The 12,616-nt window shown below is 40.4% G+C and overlaps 1 protein-coding gene across 4 annotated transcripts in view; it reads left to right on the forward strand.

The window, feature by feature from the left end:
• cftr (CF transmembrane conductance regulator) overlaps positions 1–12,616 on the forward strand; it is an 89,096-nt gene that overhangs the window by 52,445 nt on the left and 24,035 nt on the right. For all 4 annotated transcript variants that reach the window (XM_015963824.3, XM_054732751.2, XM_054732753.2 and 1 more), the window contains 3 exons: positions 4,545–4,639; positions 6,539–6,625; positions 8,970–9,732. In XM_015963824.3, coding sequence (XP_015819310.1) covers positions 4,545–4,639; positions 6,539–6,625; positions 8,970–9,732 — 945 coding nt within the window. The remainder of the gene's footprint in view (positions 1–4,544; positions 4,640–6,538; positions 6,626–8,969; positions 9,733–12,616) is intronic.

A 12,616-nucleotide genomic window follows, 5' to 3' on the forward strand; every position in this document is an offset into this window, starting at 1 on the left:
GCTAGCTTGCTTTGCACATCTTCTAATTGAAATCTGTCTTTATCATATATATTATTTTTTCGTAAGCTTGCATTTGATGGTGCCCCTCCCCTGGCGTGGTGCCCTACGCGCTGTGCGTGGTGTGCGTGTGCGGAGCGCCGGCGCTGTGTATAGAAATCTGGGGCACAACATATACAAACTTATGCAAAATCTATATATTGCAAAAAAAAAAAAGCAATAATAATCATTACAAGAAGTTATTACAGAGATCCATCTAACCCGTTATTAATAAAAACAAAAACATTAAAATTCTATGACCTAGTGGACTACAATATTTCTAAATTTATGTATAATGCAAACAAAAAAACCTTCCTAACAATTTACTTAGAAGATTTATAAAAACACGGAGTAAATATAAACTAAAAGGACATGAATTATTTACAATACCCAAGTACAGAATAATGATAAAGGAGCGCTGTGTCTCTTTATATGGAGTTAAAAATATGGAATAAGCTTGGAAATGTAATCAAGGATGCGAAAGCGATATTTACTTAAAAAAACTAATTAAAATTGAAATACTGGAATCACATATGTGCAAATAAATAAATAAAGTTATAGAAGATGTGTGTAGGTATATTCATGTGTGTATGTATAAATATGTATGTATGTTTGTTTATGTGTATATTGTAATGAAGTAGAATTACATTTAATTAATGAGCCATAAGGCGTGGGATTCCATAGGAAATATGGAATCCACCTTACGGATGAAGGGTTATTTAAACCAGAAGATTGGATCTTTTTATTGCAGAGATTAGATAACCGTTACGTATTCACTCAGAGACAACAGAATAGAGAGTCAAGTTTAAAAGTTAAGAATTTTATTACTAACAAATTAAACTAGACTGACTTTAAAACTAAATGTATAGTGTAACTAAAAATGGATGAGACGGTGGATGGATGATGTGTGATGTTAAATCAGAACCAGAAAATCCGAAGAAGCGATTGTTCTGACGGGAACTGAAGATGTTGTTTTCGCATTAAGCTTTGGTTAGCTTCAGAAACACACGAGACACCATCATGCCGGCCTACCTACCCTTGGTGGAAGTCCTCTGTACATCAGGAATATCGAGGTCCAGTGAACCCTCTCTGGAACCGAGCCGGTAGGAAAAGCCGTGGTTCCGATCAAACCCGTCTTGAGTTACTTCCAGGCACACGACAAGTTATTGGCGTCTGGTGAGACCCTAGCCTGGGTCCGGAAGGTGGAGCTTTTATTCTGAAAGGAGCTGTTGCCGCTGGTTGGTATAGCGACTGGATTTTTCAGCTTGTCGTTGTTGTTTCGGTTAAAGAGTTAAGATCAGGATTGGCCACTCCGTCACTTTGTCTGGAATGCTTTGAACTGGCGTTAGAGCTGACGTGCAGTGGCGGCTGGTGAAAAATATTTTTGGTGGGGCTGTGCTATTTTTTTTTAAACAAACTTGTGCTTTCTGAGCTTTGTGCACAACTTCACTATTTCCTGAATTAAGCACAGCTCTTTTATTTCCTGTCTTACATCATTGGACAAACTGATTAATCCAGGTGTGTCTGACTATTGGCAAACTGCCTTGCGGACCAAGGTTGAAAAATACTGCATTAAATTGCACATAAAATAACATGACCATAAATGGTAAATAGGGAATACAAGAGGCAAGTAACAAAAACATTTTGTTTAATTTCATCATTTGAGTGAACACGAAAAATTATGAGCAGGTCACTGTTACAGTAATGGTAGTAAACACTACTTAGACAAAATGCCAGAAATTTACACTGTTAGGACTTATGGAAAGTGGAAACACTTTCATAGGAAATAATGTCATCAGTATCCTCTTACAAATGTCATATTTCCCACTTCCCAAGCTGGGAAATTTGTTTGCTGCAGCAGAAGTGTAACAAGTAAAATGGAATCAGATTGATGTATGTACAAATTTACTTGAAATACACATTTACATGATTAAATATGTATAATAGGTATGTGTGTTGAAATTAGTTTTTACAGTTATTGCACATTAAACAATGTACATGTTATTAAACAAATGTCCCGGTTTGTGGGACAACCAAGGATTTCTGATTCTGATTGTCTTGTTTACAGAAATGTAATGTACAGCTTACCTCTGCACCCAGCTGCTGTTCTCCCTGGCCAAACGTCCTCCATTTCTTTGTTGGCTGCTGCACTGATGCGCTGCATTCCTCAGTCAGAGAATGAATGGAGTCCCCAATGAGACACAAGTTCCACATCCACCTTCTGTGGATCCCAGCCGTTTTGAATAACAAACACAGAAAGCAAAATAACGCATTAGCGTGATTGCATCCAGCTAGCCACTGCTTCCTGGTGTACCAATTTTGGGAGAAGCGTCGTGTGTACAGATTCAGATTCAGATTTCAGATTTATTGGCCAAGTAAAATTACATTTACAAGGAATTTGTCTTCGGTAGATGTTCGCTCTCTAAAACATACAACAACCGCAATAAATGAGAATAAAAATACCTAAAAACACATAAGAACATGTATACCCACACACATGTTCATTTACACACACACCTATATACATATATACATACCCACACACACGCACGCACGCACGCACACACACACACACACACACACACACACACACACACACACACACACACACACACACACACACACACACACACACACACATATCCATAAGCATACTGAATTTGTATTAAAAACTATAGTAAAAGGATGGTAAAAGAATCTACAGATTCAGGAGAGAAATAGCTGAAGGAAAGAAACTTACCTCTCTCCTTGTCCTGCTGGCTTATCTTTACGTCGGGCTGATCTGGTCCAAGCTCTTTGACATTAAGTTTTTCCACCATAGTTCTCTTCTCGAACGGATACTGGAAGAGACCGAACTGAATTCAGTGGCTGCTGAGATCCGGTATCCATGTTGTTGGCGCACTGTCTACGTCTGCGTCACGACCGTCAAAACGTGCTGGAGTCGAGACTCTCCGAGTTCTACCGAACATCAACGAAAGCCTTGGCGGTAGCTCTATCGCCCATCATGCTTCTGAAACGTTCTGAAACAACATTGACGCTGATTGGATACATTCCCATTCCTACCCTTTGATTTTCTTGTCAGCAATTGGACAACTGGTCCCGTCCTGTTTGGGCGATTGAAAAACAGCACACAGCCTCCACCGCTCGGCAGAGATCGGCAGAGACCGGCAGAGACCAATATAGATATATATACATATATGATTTATTTTTGTTACAAAACACACAATTAACTTAGAATATGTGATTATTGTTAATTTTATTTATTTATTTTTTAAAATAAAAATTAAAAACACAGGGGAAACTGGGAGGGTGGCGCCCTATCGCCCTCTACTGGCCAGCCGCCACTGCTGACGTGGCATAGTTTTATACTTCAGATGTTATGATTTATTGTCGAATGAAAAATTACCAAACACCATCAGAACCACGCCTCTGTCAGATCTGTAAGATTCTGATTGGATCAGTGAAAGGAATGTGTTATGTCTTTAACACTACGTGAAATGAGTCCTGTTGGAACACTTAAAGTCACAGTACTTATTATTTCTATAGGATCATAATAAAGCAATTAATATTTTGATTTCACTGGTCGGTCACATCTTATTTATTGACTAACACTTTGATGGATTAGCTTAATAAAAACAGAGTTCTTTGATTAATTAAAAGAAAAGAGTTCATTCTTCATTCTTCTGTTGAGCTGAAAATAAGCAGGTTAGAACGAATGCACGAGACCTTGAGTTATGTCTCATACAGACTAGTCTTGAGCAAAGAAGGGAAAATAAGTCATTTCGTTCCGTTACAATATGTAGTGGATACGTGTGTATGTCTGTATGTATATGTATATATGAAGTATGTGCGACCATATGGGCATGCGATGCACTTTAATCTATATATGTATGAATAGGTATATGTGCAAAAATCCTTTTGCTTTTTGAATTAATATTACTATTAATTTTTTCTTTTTCTTTACAAATTGAACTCTAGTTAGCTAACCAGTCAAGCAATTACTTTGTATACGCTAATTTATAATTATTGTTATTTCAGTGTATAAATGTCATTTTAGTTAAAAAAGGGCAGATAACATAAGTTGTCTTCTTTAAGTTCCCTTTTCATTTTCTTGGTTTGAGAAACCTAATTTATTTGTTAGTATAGTTTTTTTTTCTATTTTAATAATAATTGAAATAAATAATCAAAAACATTTTTGGGTTCAAATTTTTACTAATATATCTATTTTAGGCCTTTTTGAGCAGAATAAATGAAAAATATAAAATAATGTTTGCATTCCTAAATAAATAGTAATTTTTTTTGTGGGATGTGTGTCTTCCAGAACACAAATATAATTTGCCACCAACACCAGATTGTGCTAGAAGTTGTTACCCAAACACTGTAAAGAGTTGAAGGAACATAACATTTTGTTTAATTAGCAGCAATTTGTTTTTGCCATTTGATAATTGTGTTTCCTACAATAGCTAATGTTCCTGTTTTTGCTCTGAACACCTTGATGTCTTCTGAAGGACTTTGCTGTACTGCCAGAGAAAGACAAGACGGCACTGGGTGAAGGAGGAGTGACTCTCAGTGGTGGTCAGAGAGCAAGGATTTGCCTCGCCAGGTATGCTCGGTCAAAACGGTTTCATTCTTCTGATCACTCTCCTTCACATTCTGGACTTGTTTCCAACTGCATGGGTGTGGCCATCACTTACAAGGGAGTGCAGCTGTTCACTGATTTGAAGGTGAGCGATTCAGCCATTTGTGAAAAATTTTCTGGGCAGGATACTGAACCCTGAAAGCCATCCTAGGTGCAGGGAAACAGAAAACGTGCAGGTGGCAGCCCTTGAGGACCACAATGGAAAAGCTCTGATGTAAACTAAAACAGAAACACACACACACACACACACACACACACACACACACTCTCACACACACACACACACACAGTCGCACACACACAAACAGCGCGCGTGCCTCCTCGACGCGCTGGGCCTCAGTTTAAGTGAATGGTTTTAAACATGAGCCACAAAACCAAGTTGTGTGTTTATTTATGAAAACTCTGTAGAATAAAGTCACACTAATGCGCGCCAATGGAGACAAGCTCTGGTGTCACAGTGAGAGTTAACGTGATGAGCAGTTCCTGTCTGTCAGGGACGGTGGGCGGAATCAGGACCACACTGGGGATATTCCCAGTGGGCCGGTCTGATCGGTGTTTTTAGTCTTCTTCTTGTTTTGTTTTTCCGAGCCGATGCTCAGTCATGTTGATAACCTGTCAGTGTGGAAGGACCAGGTGAGCTGCTGCCAATAAGCTTTAGCTCTTATAAACACTTTCTATGCCCAGACTGTAGTGAGCTGTTATTTATAATTTTTATAATTAATAGTAAGTTAATAAATACACTACAATCACAGCACGTGAAAGAAAATAAGATTTAAAAAGTCTGAATATTTTCTCCCACTGCTCAGCTCATAAACAAATGTCTGCTTCAGCTGGACAATATCAAATATGAAAAAGTGTTCACAGATAACCAAACTTTTATTCAAAAAGAATATTAATCATTTATATTTGAATATTTACTTTATTTCGTTTCTGTGGTTTGGATGTCCATTGCATATTTTTTCTAATTAGTGTAAAAAACACATGATGTTGTAATAACAGGTCATGATCTAGTCGGTCTGAGGTTTAAAACTGGCCCTGCAGATGGATTCAACTTTGTTCCTCAAATCGAGTCTAGTAGTCTCGCAAGTTCTGCACGCTCACACGTTCAACTGCATCTTTACTGCAAATATGTGTCTGCATACCCCTCCTAAAGTAGGTTGTTGCACCCTTGTGTTCAGTAGTGTTTTTGTTTACCTTGTATAATTAAAGAACACTTCAAACCTCTTTTTCAGCAACACAAACTATACAGGTAAAACTCGACAGTATGACATACGCACTGGCATTGTGAAACTTTTTGTATTTTGGGTAATGTCTGGGTTCAAGAGAGATCCTCACTTTAACCCAGTAGAAAGAATAATAAAGTTCCACTATAAACGTCCAGCTAGGTAGAGATTTTAGTACCTGTCAAGGTCCGGCGTGACAATAAACCTTATCTAAAAATAACCTCAGTAATGAAGAGCATCACTACCATCACCTTGTCTTAGCCTTTATTTGAGTTTGTGCTCCTTTGCTTTCCATTGTTATGATTTGCAAAACCTTTCATTCGTTTATGTTGTACATTCTGCAGCTCCATTCAAGCTTTATTACTCCTATAAATCCTGGCGCTAACTACCAAAGACTGTCTCTTTTTCCCATGCATTATTTGTGGCTTTGGACCACTGGTGCTGATTTGTGGTCAGTGATTGGTTATTTGCATCTGATGCTTCTGTAAATATGTACATTTATTGTTTTACAGCATTCCCACCAAGCTGACGTCCTTTTCACACCCTGTAGATGAAGTGCTTCTGCTTTTCATGTCTCTTTTCTGTTTGCTTTCATTATTTTTAGAACGTTTTTCCTCTCCATGTGTGTTCTCTGCCTTAGAGCCGTGTATAAAGATGCAGATCTCTACCTGCTCGATGCTCCTTTCACCCACCTGGACATTGCAACAGAGAAAGAAGTCTTTGAAAAGTATGTATTTTCAACAGAGCCTTTCATGTGTGGGGGAAGTGAGATTCCTAGTGAGTTCAATGTCAAGCCTATCTCTAGTAGTCTCAGACACACTTGTGTGAACGCTGGTGAACAAAGACGGCTTGAACACCTTATCAACTCTGTAAATGTCTAAAGTGTTTTTATTTTTAAGGTCAGCTAAAGAAATCCAGTCTTTCAAAGTAAAACAGAAGCCAGGTTCTGCTTCTGGTCAGACATTTACATAAACCCATCATGATCATGACTCATTTTAACTTGGGGCTTTAAAAGTTTTTTTTTCTGGGGTGGAGTGATTGAATAACACACAAAGTCAAAATAACAGCATTCTAGAAACTGACTACCTTTAAGAAAATTTTACAAATCTGTCAGTCGGATTAAGGACACTAGCATAATGTTAGCATCCAGTCAGAGACCAGTTGTAATGTATCCAGGATCATTGTCTTGCTCAAACTCAGCTGTGTGGTTCGACAATCTAGCTGATTATTTCAGATAAAGCTGTACAAATTGGAAGTACTTTCATCCACTTTGTGCACCAGTCCCACAGCATGGGGCAATCACCACCGTGCTTGACAATCAGTCTAACGTTCTTAGGTTTCCCACTGGATCTTATCATGGAGACCAAAAAACCCAGTCATTAGGCCCTTTTGTACTATCTAACTTCCTGGTAATTTTATCAAACTTTCATGGTATACACGTCCCCCTTTTACCAAGCCAGCACAAAAAGGCTCGCTTTCTGGGCCATTCAGGGACACACCCGAGGACTTGCATTGTAGTATGTACTCTGAAATGGACTGGGTGGCTGGGTGGAACTTGTGGTTACCTTGTGCTAACTAGTTGTGACTCAATAAGAAATTATATCAGCAGACGTTGCCAAGCAGAATGGAAGGGAAAAAGTAAGCAGTGTTGATTTTGCATCATAGTCGACTTGAGCCTTGGTAGTTCCTGGGTGCTTCCTGAACATCCTGACCAGTTTGTCTTAATCTGAGGGTGACAGTTCAGGGGTCTCATTTATCAAACATTGGTAGAATCCTTACTAAAACCGTACTTAGGCTCAGCAAAAAAAATGTACTTACGCCAAGTAGGTTTGTGATCTATCAAACATGGCGTACGCACAGCTGCACACAATCGCCGCTTCATAAATCGGAGACTAACGAGAATGTTTCTCAGCTGGATTTTAGTCACATCCCGCCCTCACCACGCCCACTTTCTGCCATAAATAGTCAATACAAAGTGCCTTGTGGATCTCATGCATATACGTAAGCCGGCTGTTGCAGCGCTCTGCCAATGACATGGTGACTGTAGATCAAGGCAGATCAAGGAAGCGCTAGTTCACAGAAGCAGAAGTTGAGGTACCTGTGGGTGAGGTGGAGAAATGAAAGGAAGTGCTTTTGCAAAACAAATAAGAGAAAATCCACGGAGTGGCACAGCGTTGCTGAAGCCGTCAATGTTGAGTTCTTCAGAGAGATCTGTGGCGGATATAAAAACAATGGTCCAATTGGGATTCGATCCCCAGACTCCCAGGTGAAAGTCATGCGCGCTAACCAGTCACCCAAACAGAGATCTCTCTTCCAAGTAGCCAGGGCGCATGATCAATCGGGTCACAGTGACAGGACACACACACCGTCACAGACGCATGACATTCTGTCTCAATCTGTCCCCCTGCTGATATTCTGCATTCTATATTTTGCTCTTCAGGCTGTGTGTGTGTGTGTGTGTGTGTGTGTGTGTGTGTGCACGCGTGTGTGCACGCGTGTGTGTGTGTGTGTGTGTGCGCATGTGTGTGTGTGCGTGCGTGCGTGTGTGTGTGTGTGGGGGGGGCTTGTTCTGTGTGTACAGGAAGTGGTACAAGTGATAATGCTGCAGGATTTCATAATTGTACCTTCTCAGCAGCAGCACTGCAGGTGCTCTCCATGTCCAACATGTGTGTAAGCCAGGTCCTTGGTCAACTTAAAGTTGCGCACATTTTCCCGCTAAGTTTTCTTTCATAAATCGCAAAGTTTGCTTGGAAAGTTGCTTACACAGTTTTCCGACCCCGTTTTGTGCGTAAGCAAGCTTGATAAATGAGGCCCCTGGTCTTTTTCCAGACTTAAGGAAAGTTATCACCCATTTGAGGTAATAACGTATACGACTGTCTGAACCTTATATTGTAAAGTCATTCCACCCTGGAAAAAGAACAATTCCAATTAAACATCAAAGCCAAAAGTTTATGATTTCTGTGTTTATGATGAGAGAGTGCAACCACAACTGTGAATACATTTCCACACACCAGTATAAATCTCTTTTTTGGAGTTTTACAAATAATGCTGTGTAAACTTTGACTTTGCAGATGTGTCTGTAAACTCATGGCCTCTAAGACTCGTGTTGTGGTCACCAGCAAATTGGAGCATCTCAAACGGGCAGATAGGATCCTTCTGTTGCACAACGGAGACTGCTACTTTTACGGCACTTTCTCAGAACTGCAGGCACAGCGCCCAGACTTCAGCTCCCTCCTGCTTGGACTGGAAGCCTACGACAACATCAATGCAGAGCGGCGCAGCTCTATTCTCACAGAAACTCTACGCAGGGTCTCAGTTGACGAAACTGCTGGCTTCAGAGGCCCAGAGCCTATTCGCCAGTCATTCCGCCATGCACCTCCTCAAAACCCTGTTGCAGGAGATGGCTATCCTGAAAAACGCAAGCACTCTCTCATCATTAACCCTTTTGCTGCTGCCCGTAAATTCTCCTTCATTGGGAACAACCAGCCAGTAAATAATTTCCAGCCCACAATTGAAGAAGGAGTTAATGAAATGTCTGACAGAAGATTCTCTGTAGTACCTGAGGACGATCAGGTAGAAGAGGTTCTCCCAAGGAGCAACCTCTATCACCATGGGCTACAGCATCTCAACGGGCAGAGGCGCCAGTCTGTCCTGGCCTTCATCACCAATGCTCAGGGTCACGAGCGCAGAGAACAGATGCAGTCCTCCTTCAGAAAGAAGCTGTCCATCACGGCACAGTGCAACCTGGCATCTGAGCTGGACATCTACGCTCGACGCCTGTCTAAAGATAGTGTTTATGATATTAGTGAGGAAGTGGATGAAGAAGACATGGAGGTAAATTGTTAAAAACTTTGAAAATCATTTTTGCCATTAAAGGTTTTATTTCACTCTAATTTTCAAGATCTGAAAGCTAACATTTACTGGGATAAATATAGTCAAAAGGTACATTCTGTCATTATAGCTGATAATATATACAAAGTATAGATTAGTTTGTGTAATTTCTTAGTGCACTGGTATCTGTTTTAATCTTGTCCCAGGGACAGTGGAGGACACTGAGTCCAGAGTGAACTTATTCTACTCTGCTTTTGCTGAGGTGGCTTTTGCTAGCTGTGGCCACCCAGAGGTTAGGGGAGCACGTACTGGACATGGCGGGTCTGTGGGTCTCCAGAAGGGATGGACAGGGACCCGACAGCTAAGCAACGCAGTGGCAACTGCTGAGGCAAAATCTCATATTTGGGAGGAGTTTAGTAAGGCCATGGACTATCATTCGCCTCCGAAGAGGTTATGGGGAGAGGCAGCAACTCACTCAGACTGTTTATGGTGAGGATGGGGAGCTGCTGTTGACCACTGAAAGGAATAAACTGCCAGCACTTACTCCAATGAGGGATATGAGGTCAGAGACTGACTGAGATATCTCTGGAGTGGAAGTAAAAGACGCAGTCAAACATTCATGCATCAGCAGAGCGCTGGACATTGACCAGACCCAATCCAGGGTACCTAAAGGCTATGGATATTGTCTGACTGTTTTGGCTGACATTGCTCTGCAACATTGCATAGACATTGCTGAAGGTGCCTGTGAAGGTGCAGACTTGAGAAGTGGTCCCTGTATCAAACAAAGGGGACCAGAGAGCATTCTACGCTACCCAGCCTCCCGGGAATGGGCTACTTCAGGGTAGTGGAGAGAAGGGCACATTCGATAGTTGAATCCCAGATTCTATTTTTGATCTTGTTTGATGGTAACAATCTTGTGTCTGGTCCCATCTGCTATGGGTAATAGCTAGAAGGAGGCAGATGAACACTTTCAAACTTTTAGTATATGCTTCTTTCATAACAGCTTGGTAGGTAACTGCTAAATCCCAACCATTGATGGGAATAACAATGTTTAAAACAATGGCGTTACTAAGGGAAGTTCGTTTTTTCAGTAACAAGGAATCTAATGAATCATCTTCTTCTTTAGTCCTAACGACATTCCGTTACCAATAAGAAAATGCGTGCGTTACTATAATTCAGCAGCACGGTGTGTTGAAGCTGCCATCAGCAGATCAGGAGCTAAAGGAGCAAATATTTACATCCAAGCCCATCACAGCCAGTGAGGAATGAGGAAGACGTGATGAATAGCCTACAACTGCAGACCCGCAGATTCACTGCTGCTGGCGAGAATCTGCAGCTGTACCCTTCTTGGCGTAACAGCAGGACTTCCCGAAGGTTTGCTCACCTTTTCACCGCTCATAGGGAAGGGCAATCCTGGTCCTGGAGATTCGCTTCCCAGCAGGTTTTAGTTGTTTTTCAGCTTAAACACACCTGGTTTTAACAGGCTGCCGCAGAGCCTGAGGAGCTGCTGAACGTGATTCATCCAGGAATCAGGTGTGTTGGGGCAAGTAACCCCTCCAAGAGCAGGATTGCTCACCCCTGCCCTAAATCATCCAACTAGAACCTGTTCCTGATCCTTTCTTAAGTCCTGCTGTAGCACTGATGCATCAGTCTCAAACGTCATGGGCGCCCAGGTGTTATCAGAACTACCTGTGTGTCTTTACCACCAAGCTTCAGCTCTTCTGTGTTTGGGTCTGACCCAAGTTAGTAAATTTAAGTCCTCCGTCGGATTTGTGCCTCTTCGAGTGTCATTTTTTAGGATTTTATTTATTTATTTTAACATTGCTTACTAGATTATGAGTAATAGAAATGCTAGTAAAAACACACAATTATGTGAAACCGGAAAAATTAGAATACTGTGCAAAATTACATCTATTTCAGTAATTTAACTAGACTGAGAGACCATTTAAAGGCTCCGGAACCCTTTACAGGTGTTTCTATTTGCAACTATAAATTTTAGTTGACTTGTTTCATATCACACTGTGACATTTGACAAGTTTAGATTTGTGTAATGTTCCTGTTTGTAGTTCCTCCAGTTAAGTGTCCACTTACTTCAATTTTTCAGTTTTATGATAAACATTTGTACATATGTTTTATTATGTTCAAGTCTTTTTAGTAATTTATTATAGTATTGTAGTAATTTATAGTAAATTAAGTCATTTTAATTAAAAGTAAATTCCATTTTTCTTTCAAATTTGTATGAAAAAAGTTATTTTTTTTGTCATTAGTAACTTTTATTACCTTGTAACTCAGTAACTTACTGAGTTACTTTTTTGACAAAGTAATTAGTAATTATTTGTAACCCCCCATACCCAAAGGCTGTTTTGTTAAGAACCAGTCACACTCAGAGAGAGGGAGGGAGGAGAAGGGCCCTATCAGGGACTGTGACGTAGCTTTAATTTAAACCTTTTTACAGTTGTGGTTCTGACTGGGTAAAAAGCAGAGGTGTGACCAAGTCACTGCTTTGCCAGTCACAAGTAAGTCACAAGTCTTTCCAGTCAAGTCTCGAGTCAAGTTCAAGTCAAAGACAACCAAGTCTTAATTTTTTTGCTCAAAGAAGCAGAAAGTGCAACTGAACCTGATTACAAAGAGCTGCTGCATTTAGCAGAACAAGATCAAACCCAGAACCAAGAATGATTTATGATTTCTGTCCATGTTGTGCCACTTTTGTGCTGAAATATCAAATATACTCAAGTCATCATCAAGTCAACAGATGCAGGTCGATTCAATTCGCAAGTCATTGGCGTTCAAGTCCGAGTCAAGTCATAAGTCTAAATAGATTTTATCAAGTCAAGTCAGAAGTCATTAAAATAATGACTCGAGTCTGACTCGAGTCCAAGTCATGTGA

This window comes from Nothobranchius furzeri, chromosome 4 (genome assembly GCF_043380555.1).
Source record: "Nothobranchius furzeri strain GRZ-AD chromosome 4, NfurGRZ-RIMD1, whole genome shotgun sequence".
Taxonomy (NCBI): domain Eukaryota; kingdom Metazoa; phylum Chordata; class Actinopteri; order Cyprinodontiformes; family Nothobranchiidae; genus Nothobranchius; species Nothobranchius furzeri.